Source organism: Uloborus diversus, chromosome 1, assembly GCF_026930045.1.
Source record: "Uloborus diversus isolate 005 chromosome 1, Udiv.v.3.1, whole genome shotgun sequence".
In the NCBI taxonomy this organism is placed as follows: domain Eukaryota; kingdom Metazoa; phylum Arthropoda; class Arachnida; order Araneae; family Uloboridae; genus Uloborus; species Uloborus diversus.
This window is the reverse complement of record NC_072731.1, coordinates 246,219,338-246,246,871: the sequence shown is the minus strand read 5'-3', so window position 1 is coordinate 246,246,871 and position 27,534 is coordinate 246,219,338. Positions and strand designations below refer to the sequence as shown.

General features: G+C 30.8%; 1 protein-coding gene across 1 annotated transcript; it reads left to right on the top strand.

Moving 5' to 3' along the window:
- Window positions 1-85: 85 nt before the first annotated feature.
- Window positions 86-24,984, top strand: LOC129226476 (BSD domain-containing protein 1-like). The gene is made up of 9 exons (XM_054861091.1): window positions 86-120; window positions 211-292; window positions 504-620; window positions 8,503-8,658; window positions 10,262-10,432; window positions 12,530-12,671; window positions 13,160-13,510; window positions 15,828-15,925; window positions 22,248-24,984. The coding sequence occupies exons 1-9, from the start codon at window positions 107-109 to the stop codon at window positions 22,275-22,277; spliced, it is 1,161 nt and encodes a 386-aa protein (XP_054717066.1). The 5' UTR covers window positions 86-106; the 3' UTR covers window positions 22,278-24,984.
- The last annotated feature ends 2,550 nt before the right edge of the window (window positions 24,985-27,534 follow it).

Below are 27,534 nucleotides of genomic sequence, written 5' to 3'. Positions count from 1 at the left end.
GAAAATCTTTTTTTCGAAGCGTTTTTCTACTAGTGAAATGTCTTTATTTTGTTATCGGCAACACTGAGGTGAACTCGAAATCGTCAACAAAACAATCTTTGCCAATATGGACGAAGGGAAGTGAGTATTAATTTCTCTGAGAGTTTTACACTCTTTTTTTTTGTGATTTAATTATGTCTTATTTTAAATTTATTGTTCCTGCTGTTATAGAGATGAAGAAAATAACAACGAAGTGCAAAGCAGTTCTTGGTGGGGCACTTTGCCGTCTTGGTTTCAAGTTGCGAAAGAAAAGGTTACCTGATTTTTAGACTTTTACAATTATTCACATTATCTAATGCAGACAGCTAATTCTTGATAGATTATGATATTATGTTTTAAACTTAACCCCTAGTTTTTACGTTAAAATAGTTTTTATTTCCTATTAAGCTTCTGATTAGTTTATATTATCTTCATAGTTGTATTTTTTAAGTTGAACTGCTTTTCAATACTTTTTTGCATTTCAGTCTTCTAATGCTTTGGAATTTATGAAGAGAGATCTTACTGAGTTCAGTCATGTTGTTCAAACTGATGCAGTTGCTGCAGTTTCATCAACAGCTGCAATAATAAAAGAAAAACTTACGGTAAATGTTTCTATATTTTATTAGTACAGTCGAATTCCGACTTACGCGAAGGATGCGTTCCAAGACCCCTCGCGTAAGTCGAAATTTCGCGTTCTGGAAAAGGGTATGTGTAACATTTTTTTAAATAAACATACCTTATTATTTTAGACACTTGTTAACACCACCTCAAACTGTTTCTTTTATAGTGTTTCTATCTATATGGCAACACCCTTTTTCATAGTTAATTCTCAATACAAGAGCAGCTTCCATTTTCATAATTTTTGCATTTTGACGCTACTCGGCGAGCTTTTACGGATTTCCTTTTTTTTCACTTTTAATTATACATATGGAAAATTCACTCACACCTAATTGTCCTGCTACCTTCAGCACATTTTTTAGTTGTTCAAGCATATTGAGAACCTTTAGCTTTTCTTTAATTGTCAGAAACTTTTTCTTTCTTGTGGAACAGTGCTCTCAGGTGTCATTATATTTCATCTACTTTCACATTTAGAATGAAAAAAAGTATGGTAAATGCGGAGTAGTTTTTTGTATGCACAAACGAAGCTATGATCAGACTAATTCGGTGTGGTAACTTCCGCTGTCAGTGATGCTAAAGAATGAAGATCTGTTCACGAGAAAAATATTTTTAGTAGCTGATAATAAAGCCGATACTTTCACACCGCGATTCTCTTCTGAAAACTTTCGTGTTGTAGGCGAGGAATTCTCATTAGGTCGAAAAATTTTTGCTGACGAAAAAATCCCGTTATAGCCCTTTAACGTATGTTGAATTGTGTTGTAGCGGGAGTCGACTGTACATGAAAACCATGCTTTTAACATTAGAGTTGATGATAATGCACCAACAGCCAGAATTTTAAAAGGCATTTTTACATACGGAAACAAAAGCCAAAACAAATCTGTCTGATAATATGAAATATGGGTACAGATGTGATATACACCCCCATTTGGCGACATCCAAATTTTTGCACAATTCGCCAATGAGGCGAAAATTTTTTAATCATGGCATCCCTGGCGAAACCTGTGTTAGGCAACCCGAAGACAGTCTTAGATCTCTTCAAACTTGTTTACTTGGGTTGTCTACTCGGTTTCACGCAGGAGAGATACGTGTTGTTTCGTGCAATATACCTTACAGGAAAGCTTATTTTGTGTTAGTTTAAATTCAATAGTTGTGTTTTGAAGCAAAAACATTAGAAAATGCCAGTTTCTTCAAACTTGAAGGTTAATTAAAAGTTAACTCCAACATGGGGTGTATCTGTAACGTGCCATTGTCATATGATGTTTTGTTTTAGACTTGAGTGTGAGGATTTATACCATAAAAAAGTAAGTTCTTTATTTTAGAATTCAAAAAAAACTCTCACTTCCGAAATTCTTTGTTTTTACAAATCCTTGATGGGTTCTCGTAGTTTTTAACTCTATTTTTACTGTATGTAAATTAATTTTACAAAAATAGTACGGTTATTTTGTTCTAAAAGTTAATTCTTATCGATGCCACGAGTAATTTATACATATTCTATTAACGTGCCTCCTTTAGGTACTGAATTTCTGAAAATAAGTTGACTCCAGCATTTTATAAAAATATAAAGGTGTTATTTTATGTAAAATATAATAGGTATTTTGAAAGCATGTCTGGATAGCAAATAAATGTATGGTATTTTTGTATTGTTTATGTTTAGGATGGTTCTGTTGAGACATTTCTTCTTTTCATACATCGAAATTCAAGTAACTAAGTGCTTTTTTGGCTGAAATAGTTATTGATTTTGGGTATGATTTCCGCTTTAAACATCGCAATTTGAATAGAATTTGCTGTTTTTTAGCAGAGTATGAGAAAAGTTTTTGTTCAATGAAATGCAGGTTGAAAATAGCTTTTATTTCTATTGGTACATATTTCATTGATGAGTTGTTATAGTAATTTGTTAATTTAAGCATTTTAAATACTTTCTGGTAATTGTTCTTTGTATACAAAACCTTTCTAGTTTCTGGTATTTTTGAAGCGTATATTCGTGATGTTTTTGGTGTGGTGTTATGTTGTTTATATATATATTGTGATCTGAAGTGCTTTGATCATGTTTTTTTATCTGATTTTTCCCTGTTGGCGCTACAAAGGCATCGCTAAGAACAATGTATGACATATGTCGTCATACATCGTTTTCTTGGCGACGCTTTCTTGGCGCCAACAGGAAAAAGTCGCCAAGGGTGGGGTATATCACATCAGTTCCGAAATATGTTTTTTCTAATGCAAATACTTTAACTTTTTTTATTTAAAACTAAATTCTTTTTTTTAGTGGAGAAGTGAATTTTTTCCAAACTTAGTGTTAGAGAGGGATCATAATTTTTCATTGTTTTTCTCAAAATAGGGTAGCATGCTTCCAAATAAAAGGATACAGTACATTCTCGTTTATTTGAACTAATTGAGACCAAGGCAAGTTTAAATAATTTGAGTAAAATGGTAAAAAAGCAAGATAAATCTTCAAAAAGCAGATTTGACTTTTATGACAGTAAAAAAAAGTTTTGTAACAAAGTTACATAGAACTGTTTCTCACAAACACTTAATCATTAATAATTCAACTTAAGTCGTGTGGGAATTGATTCTAAATATGCCATAATGTTTTTTGGCCGGTCGTAAGAGTTTTGGTCAGTGGTGGTTTTAACCATGGATAAAAGCGATTAAAACCAGCTTGGATAAAACTTGTTTTGGCCATTGGACGTGGATTTAGGAAATAATAAAGTTCTAAATCAAAATAAATGAGTATATAATTAAAAGAAATATGAAATATCAATGCCATAATCAGTTACTATTCATTGTTTAAGTTAACAGTTGATTTTACACCCCTGTGCAAGCAGGGTTGGCTTTCTGCCGGCAGAAACTAGTTTTTGCCTTGCCAGTGGCAGAAACTGGTTATAACCGGTTAAAACCGGCAGAAGCTAGCAAAAACTTAAAATCGGCTTAAAAAACTAAAGTAATTACTAAATGATATTTGTTTAAACTAAAAAAATTAAACTTCATTTCATCATTGTAAAAAATAAAATGTTATGCTAGTGCCCTTGATTTAGTTCAGAAAAGGGAACTTTTCAATTGCTGATGCTTGTAATATTTGGATTAATCTAACAAAGGACGAAAATCATATGGGTTCTTAGGATAGAGGAGTGACATACAGAATTAAACTGGCATTACAGTTTGTAATTTGCTCTCAAATAAGCTTCATTTAAGTTGCTTGTGATTGAAATAATCATGTGCTTCAAGAAGAAAGTGTCAAATTTTACTTCCCAATATTAATCTAGATTTTGTACTTAATATCACAGCTTTGCAAAACAAATTGACCCCACTTCTCGAAACTCATTTTTCCAGTCGAATTTTTACCACTACCCTAGTTACTTCATGATTGACCAGTTTAAAAACATATACAATTTGAAAGTTTCATGAATATTGCTTGTTCCTTGATGCATTGCCTTTTAGCTCTTCTGTTGCAAGAATATTCTAAAGTTTCTCATTTGTGCATATTAAATTGAGAAACTATATAGATTTTTGGAACCACCTTTTCCAAGAACAACTGCAGTGTCCAAACAATGTAACATTTGATTCTGAATTGTGATAATATTGTAAATTCAACTGTGCTTTGGTTAACAATTAATTATTTTTTCCATGCATTTTCTATTGTGTCATTTTTTTTTTTTTTTGTCATTTTGAGAGTTTTTGCCAGTTTTTGCCGAAAATGTGGCAGAAAGTGGTTTTTGCCATGCCGGTTTTAACCGGTTTCTACCAGTGGTTTTAACCGCCCCGGCAGAAACTTGCCAGCCCTGTGTGCAAGTAATAAACAACTGCGTGTTCCAAAAGATTAGTCACATCGTAGGAGAAATGTGCGATAATTTTTTAAAATTTGTTTTGAACAGTAAATAGCACAATATATATACTTGTTTCATAGTTTTATGCGCACAAAATAAATTTCAAATTAAATCAAAGTATATTATTTATTTTTTAAAATATTGAATACATGTTACAAGTTTTATGAATAGCTATTAAGAAAGGAAACCATTATCACTGGTAACGTAAATCAGGGAAATTTGATGAACCTAATCAGGGAAAAGTCAGGGAACTTTTTTTCACAGTTTCTGTCGCCACCCTGATATTGCATGCTGTTTAGTATTCCTAATAAACGAGTGTCCTTTGTCTTTGTTGGGAACCATTTCTAATGTTAAGAAAAGTTGAATTAAAAGCAAGGTTCGTGATTTCTTTTGATTAAAGAAAAAATCCAAAAAGTCGGATTTGTTTGATTTAAATCAGATTTTTTTTTATTTAAATCAGATTTTTTTTTTATTTTTATTAAATTTATAATTATTTATTATTTTACATTAATGAACATAATATATTTAAATCAAATGATTTAAAAAAAAAAATCAACTGAAATTAAATCAAGATATTAATCATGATTTAAATCAACAAACCCTGTTTGAAATCAATTACCCAAGTAGCATCAACTCATCGGATTTTGCTCGGCCGATCGTCAACTCCTCCTAAACTCATCGCATAATGCATACTGATATCGTTGCGATCAGAATCCAAGAACCGGTTTTCAATGATCTGTTTTTTATTGGAAAACTAGATAATTACGATCAAATTTGCCGGTCTAAATTTCATCGGAAAAAAGATCATAACGATCAAATTTTCCGAGCTATATTTCATAGGAAAACGAAATCATAACGATCAAATTTTTCAGTGAAAATTTGCCGGTCTAAATTTCATCAGAAAAAGAGATCGTAACGATCAAATTTTCCGATGAAAGTTTTCCGAGCTATATTTCATTGAAAAAAGAGATCGTAACGATCAGATTTTCCGATGAAAATTTTTCGAGCAACATTTCATCGAAAAACAAAATCTTAACGATCAGATTTTCTGATGAAAATTTGCTGAGCTACATTTCATTGGAAAAAGAGATCGTAACGATCAAATTTTCCGATGAAAATTTGCCGAGTTGCATTTCATCGGTAAAAAAGTAGGTCGTTTAAATTTTACGATAAAAATTTTCCCAGTCCAAAATTAAAATAGGATAAGTTTTATTATTCGAATATCTGACGATTGATCAAACGTAAGGCTAAACGAATCAATATTCAGGGTTGAGAATCAGAGGAAAAATGACTGAGACTTTGACTCCGAATCCGACTCCTGAATTTTGGAAAGGTTTACTCTGACTTGCTGCAAAATCAATTCAACTTCAACTCCACGATTCCAACCCCGATTACCTCACTGGAATTGCGAACGAAATGAGACTCCAACTCTTGAATGACTTCTCTCTATCTCCAAAAACAATTTCTCTCCATTTAATTTGATTCCCATAATTACCGACTCAGTTTGCGGGCAAAATGATAGACTCCCTCCCACTCTTCACTAGCTGACGCCACAAGCATATTCACTGAATAAAATTCTCACTTTCCGTTCAGAAATCTGTCATGGCCTTGGCCCCCAATAGATGGCGCCACAAATGATTTTCCATTTAACACATTATTTTCCTCCTTGGTAAGAACATTACTTGTCTAGTGGTTAGCATACGAAGCTTGTACTCCACAGGCCGAGTTTTCGATTCCCGGTCAAAGCAATTTAGGTTAAACTCATGAATCACGTTCATCAAAAGTAATAAATTAGAAACTAAATAGATAAGATATTAAATAAACAAGTTATTTTAAAAAAATAAAAAAAGATATTAAATAATGACCCAAATGACGAATTCCAAAATGACGTCATCCGAAAATACCCGCCCTGAAAGTTTTCAAGATGGCGGGAGAGTCACGTGATCATCCAAGATAATGGACCCCTTTCCCACTGTTGAGTTGTTTTCCTCCTGCTTGTCCCTATATCGCAGCTGTTACTACTTCTCGTCGTATTTTCATCCTAAATTCATCGCCTCGGAACAACACTGCTATTATATTGCTCCAAATCTCATCGGTATAAGGAGCAAAATTCATCGGATTTCGATGATAGAATTCTACTATTGCCGATGAGACATATTGGAGCAATTTCCGATGAAAACTCATCGGAATCCGATCATCAGCCTATCTAAATTTGATCAGATTTCGATGAATGGCCCATGATCGGCCGATGAGTTGATGCTACTCGGGTAATCACTTTAAAGAATTGTTTCAATTATGATAATTACACATTTCTTTTAATTATGCATTAAAATGTGCAACATTATGCATACAAACTGTATATGCACACATATTAGTGTGCAATACAGTTTTGGCCAGTTCTACGGTGGTTACATCCAGTTTTGGCCGGTTTTAATTGGGTTTTGCCAATGGCATGGCCTTTTGTCTGGCCTAAACTACAACCCTGTTTTTTAGATTATTATAATTTAATGTTCAGTCTATGCAGAAATTGTACAATTAAGAAAAGTAAAAAGCAAGTGTTTGGCATACTTATAAAGCTATCATAAGTTAAAATGAAAGATTTTTTTTTTTTGTGAATATAAATTTTAAAAAAAAGGTACATTATTTAATCTAGATTAACTGGACATCCGGTTTAACAAAGCTCTATGAACTGTCCAGGGCCCTACTCAACCGGGAAACCACATCTGTGGTAGGTACGGGGGTCCCTGGGACGTAATGTAATGCACTACAATTCAATTTAATCCGCACTTTTTCATAAGAAGTAGTTGTAGAAAAGTGATTTTACAGCAAAGAATCATTCAATGCCATCCTAGCCGATAAGATAAATGAGGAAGTTATGTTTCAAGGCCATTTTTCCTTATTTTTTTGCCCTATTGAGGAAGAAGATCTGCTATTGTGATTAAATGTTGATCATCTTCAAAGGGGCAAGACGGGTACATTGATAGATTCAAAACAGAAAGCCCAGGGCATATCAAAGTTTGCCTTAAAAAGAGCTTGGTGCAGTAAAATAATAAAGGAATAACTTAGCCCTCCTAAAAATTCCTGGTGGAAAACACGAGGGGGAGAGAGAAAAAGCAGCACGATGTTGTTTGACTAGATTAACAAATTATTCAGGGTGGTTGAATGCTTTAATATTTGGCAATTAAATAGTAAATTAATTTCAAAATTTGACAATTGGTAAATAATTTTCATATTTTTCCAATGAATGAAAATTATAGTGGAGATCCTTTGTACACAGCCAATTCATTTTTTTTTTACTTATTAATATCACATTGAAAGCAATTTTAGTGTATGAGAAAACAAACAGATGTTGTATTCAAAATTGTTGCTTTTAAATTTTTCTTAGTATTAGACATGGTTGTTGAAAAGCACAAAACTCAGAAAATGTGGTGTCTTTTATAGTCATCCAGAGAGGGCTTGGGACCAATTTACAGGTATTGAAGTCCAGGGTGATAAGCCATTTAAGTGTCTTTTAATAGAGTCAGCAATTTCCAGTTAATCTGCACAATTTAAATTCGAATGCCAAAATATTATTTGGCATTATTTGGATAAAAAATAAAAAGACATGAGGAAAAAGAACATAAATTAGCTGCAATCTATTGGCGTCGTGATAAATCTGGCATCATAGTTTAAAGACAATATAAATAAGGTCAGCATCTTCTAGAATATAAATGCTCAATAATTCAAGTTGGACCAAACTGAATACTTTACAGTCATAGATAGCCATGAAAAGATTTCATGCAGATTCAATATATAGTGTTGTGCCATTGGAAAAATAAATTTTGACTTATCGGGGTAGTTGAGTTACCCGAGTTTCACTGTATTGTAAAAAGTGATACCTGTTTAAAGTAAACATTGGTCTCAACATCAATGTAATCGGATATTCTTCCAGTGCTAATACCCTAGTTTACTATTTAAAATTAGTTCTAATTTTAATTTAAATCTTGTTAAGTTGTTATAATAAAATAGTCATTCATTAAATCAAGCTTTAAAAAATTTATTATAGGTTGAATCTGCAGAATCCGTTGCAGGCAAGGCTCGGCAGTCCATTTCGTCTGTTTTAGAAACTATTACTGATGTTTTTGCTCCTCAGAAAGAAATTGAAGACACAGAGCTTATAATGATAAAAAACTCTGAGCCAGTACCTTTGGATTGGTGGCAGGTATGATTAATTATGAATGAATTATTTTTAATTATTTTGCCAATTTCTGATCTGCAATGGTAATGTGAATTTTTGTGAAAGCATATAATTTGTCGTAATCCTGCCTACCTTTTTTTTTGTTAAAACTTTACTTGATATGTGTTAAGTGCATAATTTTAGCACTTTTGTGTTATTTTATGATTAGTTTTCTGTACTTCATCCATTTACCTTCATTTTATTATTATTGTTTAAAAGAGAAAAACTTAAAAATTGAGCATTGTTGCTTTCTCCTTCCTAAACTAAAATTTTTTAGAATTACATGAGTTTGAATGCATAACTAAAAAATCCAACACAATACACACACATTGACTACATTAGAGAAATAAGTTTGTGTACTATGTGAAAAATAGTACATATGCCAAATTTTTGTAGCATATTTCACTCATATTCAGGCTTTATAAGATCCTTAAAAACTTCTTAAAAAGTTCTTAGTTTTATTACTTTTTTAGGCCCTCTAAAATCTCCCTTTTTTATTCTTTTTCTGAGAAAAATCTTTTTACTGTATGCGAATATTAAATTTTGTTTGTTGATTCATTTTGCATAAATTTGGTTTGTAATGAAATGAAATTTTTTTTTAAATTTAGAATAAGTCAATTTATCTGTATTTATTACATTGTTAATTAATGTTTATTTCTTCATGTGAAAAATTGTTTATGCATAATGAATTTCCAACTGATACAGCAGTTGTCTGTGAGAAAGAATTTTTACAAGTTGTTGCAACTATCGCATATTTTCCTTTTTTTTCCTTGAAAGTTTCTACAATATTTATTGTGTTTGTGAATGCTCTCACACTTTTTCAAAATTTGGGAAGGAATATCTGTTGATGAAAGTAAAATGTTTTTTTTGATTTGTTTATTTATTTTTATTTTAAATTATCTGAATTGTGTGTTACTACTAAAATTATTTCAGTACAAAAGTTAATGTAGAAATGAAAGCTAACAAAATGTACCAGAAATTAAATTATTAAAAATTTGTGAAGTTGAAATTGGCTTTAAGTATTTTTGTAGTTAGAGTGTTTTGACTAAAAATATCTGGTCCTCATAGTAACTTCACTCTTATTTTAAAGGCTTTAAACGTGCTCTTTTATTGATATTTATCAATAAGCCTTGTTTAAATTTACTTCTTAAAATAAGAATGGTAATTAGCACTAAGCCCTATTAGCACTCTTAAGCCTGGGGTAAAGCAGAACTACGTGCAATATACTGACAACCTGTTTATGTATAAGCAGGCTGTTGGTATATTCCATGTAGAATAATGATAATTGCTTGTTATTATTTCTTGCTTGTAATTATACAACTGCTATCATTTTATACCATATTTAGTGGATTGATTTTCATGTTTTGCTCTTGAGTGTATTATAAGTTGTAAATATTTTATTTAATTTATTTTATGTTTATTGAAACATTTGAGAGACTAATTACTTTTCATTTTTGAATGAGAGCTAGCGTTTTGCATTTGCATTTCTAATCCCACTTTATACTAAATCCTATTTAATTTTTCTATGTTTGATGATTAATTGAAGTCATATGTGCCATCTACAACATATTATTTTAATTCTGTTTAGTCCCAGTTGTATATGATACGCAAAGATCCTAAAACATTTAGTCATGAGCCCGAAGGACCTCCTGAAATGTATGAAAATTGGTTAGAGTCTTTCGATGCTTCTGAACATCAAGATGAAATGGCTGAAGTTATTATGACTTGCTCAGAAGTTCGAGCATTGTATGACAAATTGGTTAGTTTCGAATTTGCTTATTTTGTTATGTATGTGTGTGTCTTATAAGTGTCCACCGTCAGCTGATTGCTAAATATAAAGTGAAAAATCCTGGAGCACGGTTCCTTTAGAGTAACTGCATTTGCGAAGCATCAGGGCAGACATGCTACCCCTCATATGATCTTGATTGGCGATTGACACCAGTCTAATGCAGGGGTTCTCAAACTTTTTCGATTTGCGGCACCTTTTGATGGATTAGAACTTTCTTGCTGCACCCCAGTCCATCTCTATTATATAAGGTAAGTGCACCAAATAAGACCACCCTGAGGTTCCTGAAAAATGAACTTCATTCTGCTCTGGTTTAACTTTCAGGAACGTTGTAGGAACGAAATGATCTGGAAGAGAAACAGAGCTTCCTTTTGAATGCGTTGCGTGTCAAAAAATCACGTCCTTTTTAGGCACCTCTGTCTTTTGCGCATTATTGCGCATCAGCGGGACCCATGGGAAAACGTTGAAGGTTAAAAAACAATTCTTGACTTTACTTCATGGCTTCATGTACTAGGGTATAAACTTTTCCTCCCATAAATTCTGGTTTCAGTTAAAATGTTTTGCTCGGAAACAGTGTATCGGTAAAATCCGTGAAAAATTGTGAAACTTGAATTATTTAAAACATTCTGAACTTGAGTTTTCACATTAATTGTTAAATATTATTATTACTCAGGTTTGTATCATCATTATTTAAAAATAAAAAAGAAACTTCATTTTCCTACTCTTGAATTATTAAAGTAATTTTTGGAAAAGGAATATTTTCATGTATTTACAGAAACATATTTTTTCTTCCTTCCTTTGAAGTTTTTGTACTTTTGCCATTTGCCCTCCTCCCCTCCCCGGTCCCCCATCTGCATTTCCAATAATTTTTAAAAAGTTTTACACCCTTTTTACTTCCTTTTACAAAAAAGGAAGTATTGTATTCGTAAAAAAAAAAATTCACTCAAAAATCGGCCTTAATTTCCATTTTGCTCACCCCCGAATGAATGTTGAGTCTTTTTCGACCCAACCACACATGGATATATGCCTAGGGACGTACAGACACCCGAAATATCCATTTTGACAATCCCCGAGTTAATTACGACGGATTTTCTCGTGACGTCCATATGTACGTATGTATGTCACATAACTCGAGAACGGTATGTCCTAGAAAGTTGAAATTAAGTAGGTAGGCTCCTAGTGTGGTCTAGTTGTGCACCTCCCCTTTTGGTTGCATTCGTATGCTCCAAAGGGGGCCTTTTGCTCCTTTTTTGGGAGGAAATCATTGTTAATTTCGATGTAAACTCAAGTGGTGTTATAATTTGGCGGACATTTGGCGATATATCGCCAGTCTTTTGGTCGCCAAGTTTTGTAGCCAAATTGGCGACAAATTTGGCGATTAAAAATTTTTTTTTAAATCTGGTTTCAATTTGGCCACTGTTGCTGATATTTAGAGAGTAAACTGTTGAATCATATTAAAACTGCCAATAATGAGAAAATGACATTAAATTGGAGTAAAAGGAAGTTAGGTGATGCACACATTAGCTCGTTTATGACATATTCATTAAAGGCAAGAAAAGAAATGATTTTGCATTTTTGCAAAGAAAAAAGTACTAAAAGCAAGGAAGTTCTAATTTCAAAGGGGGGGGGGGGCTTTTGGTTGCATTTGAATGTTTCTAAAGGGGGCTTTTGCCCCTTTTTGGGGGGAAATCGTTGTTAATTTCAATGACAACTCAAGTGGTATTATAATTTGGCGGACACTTGGCAATATCTATATATCGGCCAGTCTTTTGGTCGCCAAGTTAAAATCTGGTTTTAATTTGGCCAATAATGGTGATACTTAAAGAGTTAACCAGAAACTAGCGGGTGAAAATATTTAGTGTTTCCTTGCTTACACCAAGGCGTTATCATTACATTGGCGCAAAAAGAAATCATGTGATGCACACATCAGCTCGTTTTTTACTCCTTTTTAAAAAAATTTAATATTGAAATTAATATGTATTCTCTGAAATTCTCTATCTACCTTAATTTTATTTTATTATTTTATCTTTCCAGTTGTTATTATCATCCTTTTTTATATTTGTTGTACAGGTTCCTACTTCAGTATCACACTTAGAATTCTGGCAGAGGTATTTTTATAGGGTTCATCTTTTACGGAAAGCTCAAGCAAAAAGAGCTGATCTGATGAGAAGAGCCGAACAAATATCCATTCAAAATGTTGAATGGGATCAAGGTTCGTTTTATGCACAGCTACTACTTCCTAAATTCTGTATCTCAGAGCCAGAAGAACGTAAGTCACATTATGGTCATTTTACAGGTGAGAGGAAAAACTTTTTTCTGGCGCATGCAAAGAGTGGGACGCACACTCTTTTAACCCTGGTAAAAAATTCAAAAGTTTTTTTTTTTTTTTTTTTGAAGAAATAGGTTTACATGGCTCAATGCAGAGTAGGCTTCTTCGTGCAATGTACTAATAAATAGGAAATTATAATTTTTGGACTTACCTCAGTGACTCTGAGATACTGAACTAAAATTATTTTCTTGATGCAAAAGCAGTTTTTAATTTTGAGCTTAAAAATCTTTCTAAAAGCATATTATTATTTTTAAATTTAGTTCATTAACTGCCCTTTTATACAAATGAGCCAGCATTTTTTACTGCCAGATTATTTTCGTATTGTGAACTGTTGTGTTGTTTATTCATTTATTTTGTTTTTATTTACACAGATGACAGTTTTGACCGTGAAGAATCAAACCATTTGTCTAAAAAAGAGAACGAAAATTCTACCAGTCAGAAGATTTTAGGAGTTTCCAATACAGCTGTACACAAAGTGGAGCCTACAATTGAAACTCCAGCATCAAATCTAGTAAAAATTCCAGATAATCAGCCTAGTGTAATAAAGACTGTAGTAATTACAGACCAAGGCTCGATTCCAGTGACGCCTTCAAAGGAAGCAAAAGTTATGAGCAGCGAAAAACCATTAGATCCTAATGAAAGTGCTGATGTTCTTTCTGATCCTTCTTCTGTGGATAGCACAGATGAAAGTAGATCGTCCCCTGTTGATTCTCTAGGGAAAGGTTGATATCGAATCTATAAATGGCTCTTTCTTGGTGTTGTGATTTCCTTCTTTATTTCTTTTGGGGGACATCCTTTTATATCTGTACTTTCCTGGTTAAGTTTGCTTGAGTCTTCTAAATCCTCTGTTTAAATATAACCTCTTCTGTATGCATGTGATTCGGTTGCTTTCTGTTGCTCTTATTTTGAACTGTGTTTTATACCCCATTTTTGCTTCGAGCTTTCTTTTCTGTAACAGTTATGATAGTTCATATATTTTTATGAAAAATAAATGTTGAAATTTTGCATATATTGTTGTTCTCATTGTTTTATTTGATTTGATGTGTGTAAAATAAAAGCTTGAAAAATGGCTTCAAATGCAAGTAGATTTGTACATACAGCACTAAACCTCATGATGTTTGTGCAAAGTAGTAATTAAATGGGAGAATATGCCAAAAAAAAAAAAAAAAAAATGATTTTTTAATATTTTTATTTGCATAACTGTAGTCTTTCATTGTAAGGTTGATATACTCAGTTTCTAAAAAAAAAATCTAAGATTTAAATTGTAATGATATAAACAGAAATGTTGAAATCCCACAGCAGCCTGTTTTTGAAGAATTTCTTGATGTTTTATAAATTTTGTACCTTTTTTGCAGGTTCATAATTTTTTCACAAAAAAAAAAAAAAAAAAAAAAATGAGTTGCACTATTCCCCACCCTCCCCCAAATTTTATTTAAGATATGATTTTCTGCCTAATATATAGTTAACTAGAAAAATTAACTCTCCGAATGTGTTATATGCTCCCACACATTAAAAAAAAAAGAAGAGACTTTTGAACCAATATCCGAATGTGTATGATCGCTACACCATCTCTGAATATTACAAAAACTTAAAGCCAACAATTGTATAATGGGAAAATGCTTTAAAAAACATGTTTACTAATGATTTAAATCGAGAAAAGCTTTAAATCTTGTATTATTTGAAAAGTTTCAAAAGCCCACTATCCAAAAAAATTTTCTTGCTTATATTCAGCCTTGAAATTAATTTGTCAATTTATTGACATGTTAAAACTTTATTATTACTGTCATTCATTTTTGTTTTTGGCAATGATTAAAAAGCTTTGCCTACACACTGAGCCAATAATGACAGAGTAAGTATAATAAAAGCTAATAAATAATAATACTTGATAAATACATTAAAAAAGACTTTGAATTTATAATATATTTTTATATTTAAAAGTGAAAACATAATATTATTAAATCAATTTTTTTAAATATACGAGGATGCGATCATTAACTCTTTGTGCATGTTATAAAATCTTGCATAATCAATAAAGTTATGTTATTATTAATGATATTATTATTCAAATTTATTTTAACTTAACTTTTGCATGTGAAAACAGTTACAGGAAATTTTAAAGCATATATATATATATATATATATATATATATATATATATATATATATATATATATATATTCATGTTACTGCATAATTTGATTACTTAACTGCAGAAATTTCATCTTAAATTATGAAACATTTGGTGTTATTTCCTCAAGAATAGTATGACGATTCAGAGTATTGATCTGTAGTATTTTTCCTTGACTAAAAGTGCTAATAAGTGTTCTTAATAACATTTTAAATAAAATATATATATATATATATATATATATATATATATATATATATATATATATATATATATATATATATATATATATATATATATATATATATATATATATATATATATATATATATATATATCAATAATAGTATGTTTGAATGTTTTGCAGCTTTAAAAATAAACTTGAGCACTTGCTTTTTTTTATTTTGCATCAATTAGCACTCTTGTGCTGCCTGCCATTCACGTTCAAATGCTAATGATTTCCTTGTGTGATGTATTTGTTGAATATTTATATGCATAACTTCAAAGAATATATGAGTTAAGATAATGGGCTTCATATGTTTTCTTTCTTATGTATTTGTATAAATACTAAGTCATTTCATGTTTTTAATCTTGTATTTTTTTCAATTTTGTACTATTTTTCTTTGCTGCATGATGAAAATATTAATTTTGCATAGTGTTTAATAAAAATAAGATAAAAGCTTTGTTGATATTTTACACATATCTTGTAAATTGTTCCTTTTTCTTTTCTTATTACTTTATCTTTGAAAATTAATTCATTTGTTTCTTTTTACTAAATTTTTCAGAAATAAAATTCTTAGAAATTAATTCAGTCTTAATTTTGAAAGTGTTTTGTAATTTTTTTTTCTGTTTTTATATCATACAAAAAAAAAAGTATGTATAAATTATAATAATACTAATTTATGCTACAGATAGCACAGGAGATGACTGGGAGAAAGATTTTGATTTAGAAGTTAATGAAATTATGAAAAATCAAGAATCAAGCCAACCTACTGACTCACAGAAAGAGGTAAATTGTTTTGACATCTTGATAAAAACATTATACCTTCTTACATTTTTTTATTCCATACAGCTCTTTTCAAATTTAGAATTGTCTGAAAAAGTCAATTTCTCAAGAAAGGCAATAATTTGTTTCTTGACCAATTAATATGTACTTCAAAATACTGATGAATCAGTATGTTTATTGAAAGGAGATATATCCGTATTAACTGAAAAGTTTTGTAAATTAGAGCGGGGAAAAAATTCGGATAAGGAACGCTTAAACTCTTTTGTATGGGTGTGTCATATTTTACGTCAATTCCTCTTGAACTGAACTAGAGATCCTTATCTTCGGTTGGTTAACATTATGCCAGAGATAGGTGTTTTACCCATTAGCAGGTAGGAGGAAAGGGAAATCATAACAAATGCAAAGAGAATCCTTGTCTTCAACTTTCCATCTACAGTGCTGGTAAAAAAAATTGCATCACCCTCGCATTTTCACAACAATGAGATTATGTGAGAAGTTTTGGTCAACCGATTAACGATGAATGTATGTGAAATTCTGCAAAACTTATGAAATGAACATTTCGCAGCAGGAATCCGATATTTGTTCACGGAGATCGGGGCTGTTTCCGGGCCAAGGCAAACTGCTGACCCCATGCTCATTTTTCCATTTCTGAACCTGCGTGTGAGTTTAGAGGAAAAAAAAAATTACTTAACCCCATGCCAATTTAAGCCTAATAGCAGGATAAAGGTTTTTGAGTTGTTACTTATCATTTTTGCCCTCTGGCACGAAGCAGAATCATCCTGGAAAATGACGCTTGGAACTGAAGTAAAGTGATCCCGGATAGTAGGTAGCAATTTCTCCTCCAAAATGCCAGTATACACCCGAGCGTTTACTGTTCCTTGCACAAAGTGAAGCCCACCAACTCCTTGATCAGAAATACATCCCCAAATCATCTGGGATACGGGATGCTTGACTGCATGTTGAATGCAGTCGGGATAATAGTCCTCTCCTTTGTTGCGCGGGTGATGCAATTCTTTTTTTTACCACCACTGTAATGTAAGCATTTGCTTTTCTGATGTCTTTATTGGTGAAAGTTTTTAGTCTTTTGATGTATTTCCGTCTTTTTTCTTTTTCTCACTCTCAGTTCAAAATGAAAGGAGATAAAAAAAGATAAAAGGTAAAAAAAAAAAAAACTAACAAATGAGTTATTTAAATCTGAAAAGAATTTTGATTTGTATTTATTTTGTGTATAATGATCATATTTAAGAGAAGTTGCTACTTGTTACCTTCTGATGAAAAATAAGTCATCTATATAAATAAAACAAAGAATATATATATATATATATATATATATATATATATGTGTGTGTGTGTGTGTGTGTGTGTATATGTATGTTCCCTATACAAATCCAGTTTATGTCGGATATTGACCAAATTTGGCAGGGAGGTACTTGGCCCCCAAGAAGAATGTAGGGGGGTTTTCAAATGCCAAAAAAGAACCAAACCGTTTGAATTTGAATTTTAAGACCCGAAAATGGCATGAAATTGCTTTTTCTACCTGAAATTTTTTTTCCGACCAGTTCAATTTTGGCGCCATTCGAAAGCCTGCGAAAAATACCCATGAGGTTCATTCATTTCCTTCAGGGTGGCGACAGATCAGGGAGAAGTCAGGGAACTTTATTAATCAGGGAAAAGTCAGGGAAATATCAGGGAATTTTGAAAAAATAACAAAAAATCAGCGAAATTTGATTTTATGAAGAAAAAAATGTTTTTTTTTTTTTACAAAATTAAGTACTCTAATTCCCTACGCATTTTCCGCCTATCTATCTGTTCGAAAAAAAGTAAAATTAATGAGGTACGATTATACACAGCCGCATATTTGTGCATCCCTTTTCCTCAACGTCAAAGTATTGAATCTTAATCTTACTTATTAACTACAGGAAGAACTTCCTAAGATAGCTTCTGTGTCTGTTAGTTTGTTTATTTTACCTAGCTTGAAATTTCCTTTTACGCTTTCAATGCTACATAAAATAAACAACCATACAGGCAAAGAGGAAGCCTTCATTAATGCCTTAGCTCCTTTGCCTTTATTCCAATGTCTCGAAGTAATTAACGTACTGTAATCACGATTTCAAGAAGAAATCTTTGGTTTTTAAAATAATACTGATAAAAGCTTAAAAGTTATTACTTCTTCGAGTTTTTAATTTCATTGCTAAAATCAAACTTTCAATTAAAAAAATTTTGTTTTTTGCCGTTATACTATTTGTTGTCACAGCAGATTATAAAGGTTTTCTTTTCTTCAGACTTAAGTGATTCTTTAATTTTATAACCAAGTTGTATTCTCCTTTTATATATTTTGAAATTAACTAATTGTTTTTTTTCTTTTTTTTTCTTGCATTTCAAAGTTGTTTGTTACGAAAGCAATCTAAGATTTTTTTTCGTTACATACTGAAATCATTTGAAATAGAGTTAACTTGTGTACTGAAGTAAATATCTTTATTTTTTATTGTTAAAATGCTGTATTCATTCATTAAAACCTATGTTCTTGATTAGAGAAAAGCTCCCTATGAATGGATGTCAAATGGTTTCATGTTTTTCATAAATATGTCAATTAGTTATATAAGGATATCTACATGATTTCTATTCTTTCACTATTACTTGTTATTCTTGCAACAATTATTATACTGTTTGAAAACTTAGTTCAAAATAATTTCAATTACTCTTTAGTTAATCATAAATACACATATATTTTTAAGAGTAATTTTAATAACTTCTTAAAATTCTTATGCTAAGTGGTTTCTGGAAGTAAAGTATTTTTTTTTTAAGTTTCTTTAATATTTCCATGTAGAAAAATTTAATATATTGTTTTGTAGGTTCCCCCCCCCCCCCCCCCAAAAAACTGACTTGATATGGTTTTTTCTAACGTTTTATTAAAAAAGTAGCATCTTTTTAAAATATATCTTTAGTTCAACAACTTTACACAACTTAAAACGTTTAAAATACTGCATTTTATACAAACATACAATGGATTTCAAGTAGAGCTACGAAAGGAAACTATTATCATTGGTAACGTAAATCAGGGAAATTTGGTGAACTTAATCAGGGAAAAGTCAGGGAACTTTTTTTCACAGTTCCTGTCGCCACCCTGTCCTTCGAATTGCAAAAAATCACTGTGAAAAAATTAAAAAGCACCATTAAGCCTAATGGAATAGAAATTTTGTGTGAAAAATTTATCGTTTGCCTGATTTCATTTTAAATTAGCCTGAAAACAATTCAGAAGGCTGCCACTTTTTTTTTCTCAACTGTAACTAAATAAAAAAATTTTATTTTGAGATAAAATTTTTCCCTTTTGTTTATTATTTGGCGATTTATCTTCATTATTTTTTCTTTTGGATTTTAGGTGTTGGGTTTAATTTATTTGGGAATTTTTGATTTGCCATTTTCTTTCTTTAAGAATGATTACTTTGACGAGAAATTCACAATAATTTTTTTTCTGTAATTGAAGCCTTATTGTTGAACATGCATCACTTGACAGAACCTTTATTTTTCAGCTACACCGTGCAAAGCTGTTCATTGCAGCTAGTTCTTAAATAAAATGAAATTTCTTATAATAAAATTTCTTAAAAAGTCATCAGCCTTCAACATGTTCGTAAATATTTATTGATTTTTGAACACTTTCTGTTGAAAATAAGTTTTAATTTTTAAGTATTAAGCGCTATATCAACCATTTTATTTATTTAAAAACTAAATTTGTGACGCACCCTCTTTCCATTTGAAAATTTTCAGCCTTAAGAATTTTTTACACTTACACCTCTGAATGTCTCTCTGAATATTTATAATTTTTTTTTTTTTAAATTTGTGATATTTTTTCGGGCTTTACTGTTTTTGCTGTATTGAAGGATATATGGCAGAATGCTTCTGGTTTGTTTCATATCCCTCTGCTTTTAGTTGAATTTATTTTTTTATGTTTGATTTCAATGCTTGTTTGAAAACAAATATCACACAGCAGTACTACCATGGACAGTTTAACGGCAGTATCTGCCCAAATGATTTTCGAGAATTTTGAAGAACATGTTTTGGATTCAATACTAACAATAGTGCAAGATTAGAATTAGAAGCTTTTTTTTTTACACTCTTTTTTCAGCAAAAACCAAATAAGCAAGTTTATACAATAAAGCTAACGTACAATAGATGATAAAAATGCCAAAAAAAGAAAAAGAAAAATTTGCAGTTACTGCCCTTTACCTGCACACGGCAGAATAGCTCCTTCACATAGTCTATTTTTCTAATTCTGACTATTTATGTTTCATTACATACTAGTGGCACCCGCATGGCTTTGCCCGTAGTAGAAAATTAAAGGTCTTTTGGTTCGCCTGTATATTTACAAACAAATAATGTATGGTGAATTTCTCGCCAATTAGCTTGCCCATGTTACGATTCCACGTTATGAGAATTTCGTAATTTACTCGTCCATCTTATGATAATTTTGCTTGGGAAAATGTTTTTAAAATTGGAATTGAAAAAGAACAAAATCAAATTTTCAAAAAATCGCTTTGAGGTGCACACCCCCATGCTACAAACTAACTTTGTGCCAAATTTCGTGAAAATCAGCTGAACGGTCTAGGCGCTATGTGTGTCACAGACATCCAGACAGAGAGACTTTATTATTTCAGCTTTATTATTAGTAAAGATAAAGATTAAAAGTTAATCATAGTTTGTGTAGGTGAATATGCAATACAATCTGATATATGGGATTTGTATTTTCGGAAAATTAAAAATTCAAAGCATTTATTTTGTACATTTTATCTAGTTGAGTTACACTAAGTTCCATGATGGCTGCCTTTATAATACAGAATTTTGTGAAGGGGCCACAAAGTGGACCCAATTTGGATCTGAGTCAACCCCTGCTTTCAATTTCAGAAACTTTCGACTAAAATTTATTGCAGTGGAAAAGTTATTTACAAGATTTAAAAAATATTTTTTTTATGTACATGAGAATATTAGTAGCTGTATATGAAGCTGTAGTTAAATTTCTAAGGAGTTTAGAAATTGATATTTCTCAAAAATCTGCTATGGCTATTTTCCCGCAGCTTGAGCTTGCTAATATTATAGATTGCTGATTTACAGGACTAAGCCTTCATTATAAACTTTTTTGTGAATTTGTTTTCAGAGTGAGTGTACTGATAGATTTGCTGCATTAAATTCTCATTGTAAATTTTGTTGTGTTCATTTTTCCAGAGCCTGAATGTGCTAGCAGATTTACCGCATAAAGTTTTCTCATTGTAAACTTCGTTATTTCTACTTGTAAATAGCATTAGTTGTATTTTTTTAAAACTTAAACTTAATTGATGTATTTCCTCAATTAAAACTTCCAAACAATCTGAATAATGCTTTGAAAACTTACTACCTAAGGCAGACTTATTTTTAGAAATATTTTTCATGTTAACTCTGGAAAAATATTTTTATATTCTGACTGGAATGTGTATAACAGCTTAAATAATTATTTGAAATAGTACCAAAATCATGACATTAGAATTTAATTCTTTTTCCCTCTAAATTTAGGCTGAGCCAGCGGTGCCCCATCCCCCTCAAGTTCAATGGCGCCAATCCCCCCCCCCTAAAAAAAATTTCTCAACCCTCTTTCCCCTTAATATTTTTTATCTCTCTTTTTTCAAATTTATTATTTTTTTTAAATATTTTTTATTATTTGTTTTTAATTATTATTTTATTAGAAAATTTCTGTGCTTTACCAATGACATACACACACAAACTGAATAAATAAATGAAATGAAATGCAAACAAAATAAAATAAATAATTTAAATTAAAAATAAATTAATAAATAAATTTAAATAAATAAATCTAAAAAAAATAAAAAAATCCCACCCATAAATTTGATGATGCAACTTGCGCTATAATCCCCCCCCCCCTGTGGGCACCCCTGGGTTAAGCAAAGCAAAATCAAGAATTACTGTCTTCCTGACCAACCTTAAACACTGCATACTCATTTTTGAGTGTAAAACTTAATGTTTTTCTGTAGAGGAGTTTGGCAAGTATGATATTAGAAACTGTTTCATGCAAGCCTTAGGAAAGGTGTAAACTGTTAGTAAATGCCATGGAACTGCTTTGATTGGTGGATTGATTTGAATAATTTCTAACTGAAGTTTGATTAGCATATTCACTAGTTTCATATTGTTCCTGTATTTTTAGAAGAAATTTTTCTCTAACCTGGCTGAGAAATATATGATAGTATGTGGCTCTGTGAAGTAGAAGATGTATTTAATTTTGTTCAAAATTTGTTTGAATTTTAGTGAATGCAATCTCACTTTATCCATTTTTTTATTTCAGGATGAAGACGACTGGGAAAAGTGGCAGTAAAATTTTATATATTACTTATTAATATGGACATTTACATAGATATTATTAATTGGAAAGCAGTTCTACAGATTTTGTTGAGGTTGTAATATTTTTTCTGTATCAATATATTTGTGTTGAAGGAAGAAAAAACAAGCTTTTTTGCTATTCTTGCTCATATGCCCTTATTGCTTATGATTAAATTAAAGCAAAACCTGTTTGGACTTTTCTCTTTATGAGCTTTAGTCATTAAAATCAGTAAAACTAAGCAAGCCTTTTAATAGTTTAAAAAAAAAAAAATCATGTTAAAAACTTTTGGATACACAGTGCTCACAAAAATTAATAAGTAACTGCTAAAATTTGATGTTTTTCATTTCATTTTTCTAACTTAAAAACTTGGTTTTTAAGTATTCTTAGTTTTTTTTAAAAAATTTTTTTTCTTTTATATATGTTTTTTAAACTGAAAATACATAAGATCTATATGTATACATTACATATGCATATATACAATTTTAAGGACCAATTGCGTGTGTTCACATATTAGTTAAAGTATTTCTGTTAATTTCAATCACAAAACGATAGTCTTCATTTGATATTCTGTTCATCAGTGCTACACATACACACACATGTATGCTTTCAAACATACACACTGATTACACTTAAAACTGAACAAAAAAAGCTTCTTAATTCGAAATGTTGCTCAAAAAGTCTTAAACAAGAAACTTATAATCTTTCAGGGTTTTTTTTTTTTCCGTCTGATAATTAAATCAACTCAATTGATTTCAGATTGATTTCATGAGCTGTTTTTTGAGATACGTAACTATGGAATACATTTTAAATATGATCAAAGTAAATTGTTAAGACAAATATACAAAGTCTGTCTTGACTTAAATTCTGGTCATAATTTTTATTGACACCAAAATTCAGTAATTGATTTAAATAAATATAAAAACATAAAACACACAGTTTGTTAAAACTGAAAAAGTTTTGCAATCCTATGTAATGCAGTTCAAACTGCAATACCGTCTGTATTCTTTAAACTCATTTAAAGTTGAAAGGTTTTTTTCCCTCTGTAACCAACCCTGCCTTTAAAAAAGAAAAATTATAATAAGAATGAAAAAGATGGATTTATTTGACCACTGAAATGTTAACTCTGCCAGTGCTCATGCATTGCATATGCAAACTGCTCCAACAAACCACTGATCTTCATTAAATTTTTCTCAGCCATGATCAGTTAATTTTTTCTGCTTAAAAAATATTTTATTTCAAGTAATCATAGTTCTCAGTGGAAATTCAGTGACTGCTTCTGATGGATCATGTTTCATTATGGCTTAGCAATAGCGCCATCATCTTCATGCATGTTTTTACTTGTTCAAGGTGAAATGTTATTACAAGTAAAACTATCATATTGATTTTTTGGTCAATCAGATGAACTGAAAGATAATCAGTCAAAATTGCTTTGTGTTGTCATATAAATTTATATGAAAATCTTTTTTTCCACCATGATGTCATTTAAGTTTGCAATATCAATATTTGCCTAAGACTCCCAGATGGTATACAAACTAATTAACTAACAGTTACAAGATTTTGAGCCCTTTATCTGAAACTTGCCATTAGAGCAAATAGACAAATGATACAATCAACAAATCATTGAAGAAAAAAGAGGAGAAATCAGAGCTAAACTGGAATTTTGCTTTAGGTCTGTATTTCTAATATTGGGGGGGGGGGGGGGGGTGAGAGAACAGGAATGCAATAATGTAGACTTTTGTGTTATTCAGAATTGCTACAGTATGCCCCATTTTCAATACAGCCTATCATTTCCAATACAGTACTATATCTTGTGTTCATTGTATTTCATTTCATAATGAATAAAATGCGTATTTTTCAAATAATTCACATATTTTTAAAAAATTCTTAGTTATTTTCCAAATTTCCCCATATCCAAATCAGACCGGTCTCCAATTAATTTGGATGATTGCTCTTCTGCCTTCTTTTTTTGTTTCATCTTCAGTTTTTCCCCACCTTAAAAGCCTTCATTTGAATTGTAAGAGAAAAAAAAAATGAGAACTTCAAAAAGGCCCCACAACTTGTATTTGAACCAGATTTAATTACTAATCTTATGTCTCAAAAGTTAGTCACATGTGTTTTGTGAGATTGTAATGAATATTCCGAGCTTTTGAAATTACCCTCAAAAATCCTTTTTCTTCTTCACTTTCAAAATATTTCAATATTTCTGAGAACTATTACTAAGTGCTTGAATTTGACAAGTATGTGATTTTTGTTGCGAGGCTAATTTGTTAAGTATTGGTTTAATTAAATGAACAAAGGTACTGTAAGTGAATGAAGAGAAGAGAATCGGATAAACTTGTAAACACATGTAAAAGGACAACTGTCACAGAAAAAAAAATCCCCCTCATTTACTTTTTGAATCACTAAAACAATGCAATTTGGATGCAGCTTGTCCTGATTTGATTTATACTTGGAGTTAATGTCATAAAATACGTGCATGATGCTCATTCAAATACTTATTTTTTCATATGAATTTATGAATTTGTTATCACTTATATGAGTTATGTGTTTTTTGTTTTCTAGAGATAAATGTAGGGGCTTTTTGTGTATAATGTAAATATCTTTGTGTAAAAGGAAAAAAGATTTTATTGAAAATGTTTATAATTTCTGAGATAATCGAATTGTTGTAATTCTTTATGCAGAATAAAGGTTTTATAAGAAAGTTGGTGTTTTCAATGTGTTGCTTTATTAGTTTTTCTCATATTAATCAGGCCTGTCATTTAAAATGTTTGCCCCAGGGGAGTGGGAAAGTGTTGTCTCAATGTTAATTATATTTTTTGAAAAAAAAAAAAAAATGAGTTTAAAGCGTTGTTTGAAGCATAAAATCTCATTGCTCAGTCTTTTTTTTTTAACAGTACTACCCTTTTATGTAGTAAAGTTATTATTTACCAAAGTAAACTTCTCAGGAAAAATAGTAATGATTAGGCTGAAAATTCAAACTTAAAACTAAAAGATCTTTTTTGCTTCGCCCAAAAAATATTTTTATTTGAAGATATAAGGTTTTATATCTGAGGTAAGGTTTAAAAGTTCTGCATTTCTGGAATCAGATGAAAAAACCATTCAGTACTCGTTACCATATTCAACTCAATAGCCAATATAATTAACTTCATTAGCAGAATATGTTTTACAAATTTGCAAATAATTGATCTCCACATTGATAAAATCAACTTTTTTTTGATAAATAAATTTCTAAAAAAAAAAAAAACTTCTCTCGCCCTACGTTCCTTTAAAATTTAGTAAGGTTTGCTTCGTTTCTATATTAGCCATGTTTTTTTAAAGCCTAATACATGTTTAGATTACTCTTTGATAGAAATAATACATGTTAAATTAACCGAAAACATTTCCTGCAGGAATTATTTTATCGAACACTATTGCCTTTCTTTTTGAATGTTTATTCTAATTAGTTGATTGAGTTTATAGATAATTTGGCGGTTTTCTTTCCTGGGGAATATTCATTAGTGCTACTCATTATGCTTTTATTTAGGTTTTGCTTTTATCCAGGGCAAAAGGAAGAAACACACACACACACAAAGTTTCACAAATAATTGCTGATCTGAATAATCTGCTCCAGCTTTCAATATTTGATATGGTTGGATACAAAAAGTGGAAAACTAACGTTTTCTAGGGTAAATGTACGATTTTTATATCAGAAATATTCTGTCTACAGAGGCAAATCCAGGACTTTTTTTCTCACTACCTATTTTTGTGAAAGTATTGTATCAATATTCTATTTTTGTGAAAGTTTTTTTTATCAGCATTGATTTTGTAATCTTTTAAGGGCACATTCCAGTTTTTGTCTCAGAAAATTAGAGCAATTTAAACGTTAGTTTGAAAAGTGCAAATGTCATTAACTAATATTTCGACCTTTTTTTTGGGGGGGGGGGGACCTAAGAGGTAGGGAAAATATCATTGTATCTCAGCTCAATAAGCTTTTTACTGTGTACAATTCAGGAAATCACCATCCCCTAAAACTGATGCTAAGAGATTGCTTAAAAGCAATTTGGCGAAAAACAGTGAAACTTGAGTTTAATACTATGAAAAAGTTCTTACCTAAGCGATTGTTCATATAAATCATCTTAGCATTTTATTTTGTAAGTATACTGTTTTAAACAGAAAAACATGTTTTCTATTTTAAAACACAGGTTTTTGTGAAATTTTCGTTTTTTTAATATTGTTTCTAGAATGTGTCGATTTTCAAAGTTAGTTTTGTGAAGCTGCTGATTTTATAACTTGATTTTTGTGAAAGTACCGAAAAGCGGTAGTAAAATCAATCTGTATTGGGCCCTGGTCTAAGAAAATGTATGGCGATTAACTTTACTTAGTCAGTGAGAGTCCCAAAAATTGAAAATAAACAAATAAACACATTTTTGAGTACTTTAATTTTATTTGTTGATGCATTATGGTAACCTAACTGAAATGCCGTTTAGGCGGCTTTCTGTCGGTAAGTTATGCTGTCTGTCAGTTTATTTCTCTTTTATTTAGTTTGTTATTGTTAATTTTTCTTTTGATGCATGGATTGTTGCTCTGTAACTGTTTAATATTTCTTCAAAGTACTAGTAAAGTTAAAAATTTAAAAAGGATTTTGTACAAATCTTTAACAGCTTTCTTTTAAATGAACTTTCTTTATCATTACTTTATAACAAGACTTTACAACACCCTTCATATTTGCGCTATGAATGCTACCAAGAAGAACATTGACGAATTGGATCGAAAGGCAAAGGGATTAGAGAGATACTCTAAGCACAACTGGCTGAATTTGGCAGCAAGCTAAACTAAAGTATAAATAACTATAGCGTATGTTTTTGTACGGTGGATAGGCACCACATAAGAACAATAGTTCGTTTTATAAATAACTTTGTCCATTTTTAAAATAATTTGGTCAATTGAGTCCCAATTTGATAAAAATTTTCCTATAAACCCAACCTTGTTCTTATGCGGTCTTTTTTGTGTGAACTTTTTTTTTTTTTTTTTTTTTTGCGATGTATGAAAATTTCAATCAGATTGGGGCTCAACTCATAAAATTCTTCATAAAACGGACGAAATTCTTTATAAAACAACCTTTTTTTTATGCGGTCTCTATCCACCGTAAAAAAAAAAAAAAAAAACAGGCTTGAGTGTACCGCGCAAAAAAAAAAAAAAACCCTACGAAAAGAAGATCGCACACAAAAACAGGTTTCAGTGTACGTACAAGATCCGACTTCGGTTGATCAAA

Bases quoted from the DNA above. Each gene is read 5' to 3' on its own strand.
- LOC129226476 (XM_054861091.1), top strand. The intron at 10,433-12,529 runs GTTAGTTTCGAA...TTTGTTGTACAG, and splicing joins GAGCATTGTATGACAAATTG to GTTCCTACTTCAGTATCACA. The intron at 13,511-15,827 runs GTTGATATCGAA...TTTATGCTACAG, and splicing joins TGTTGATTCTCTAGGGAAAG to ATAGCACAGGAGATGACTGG.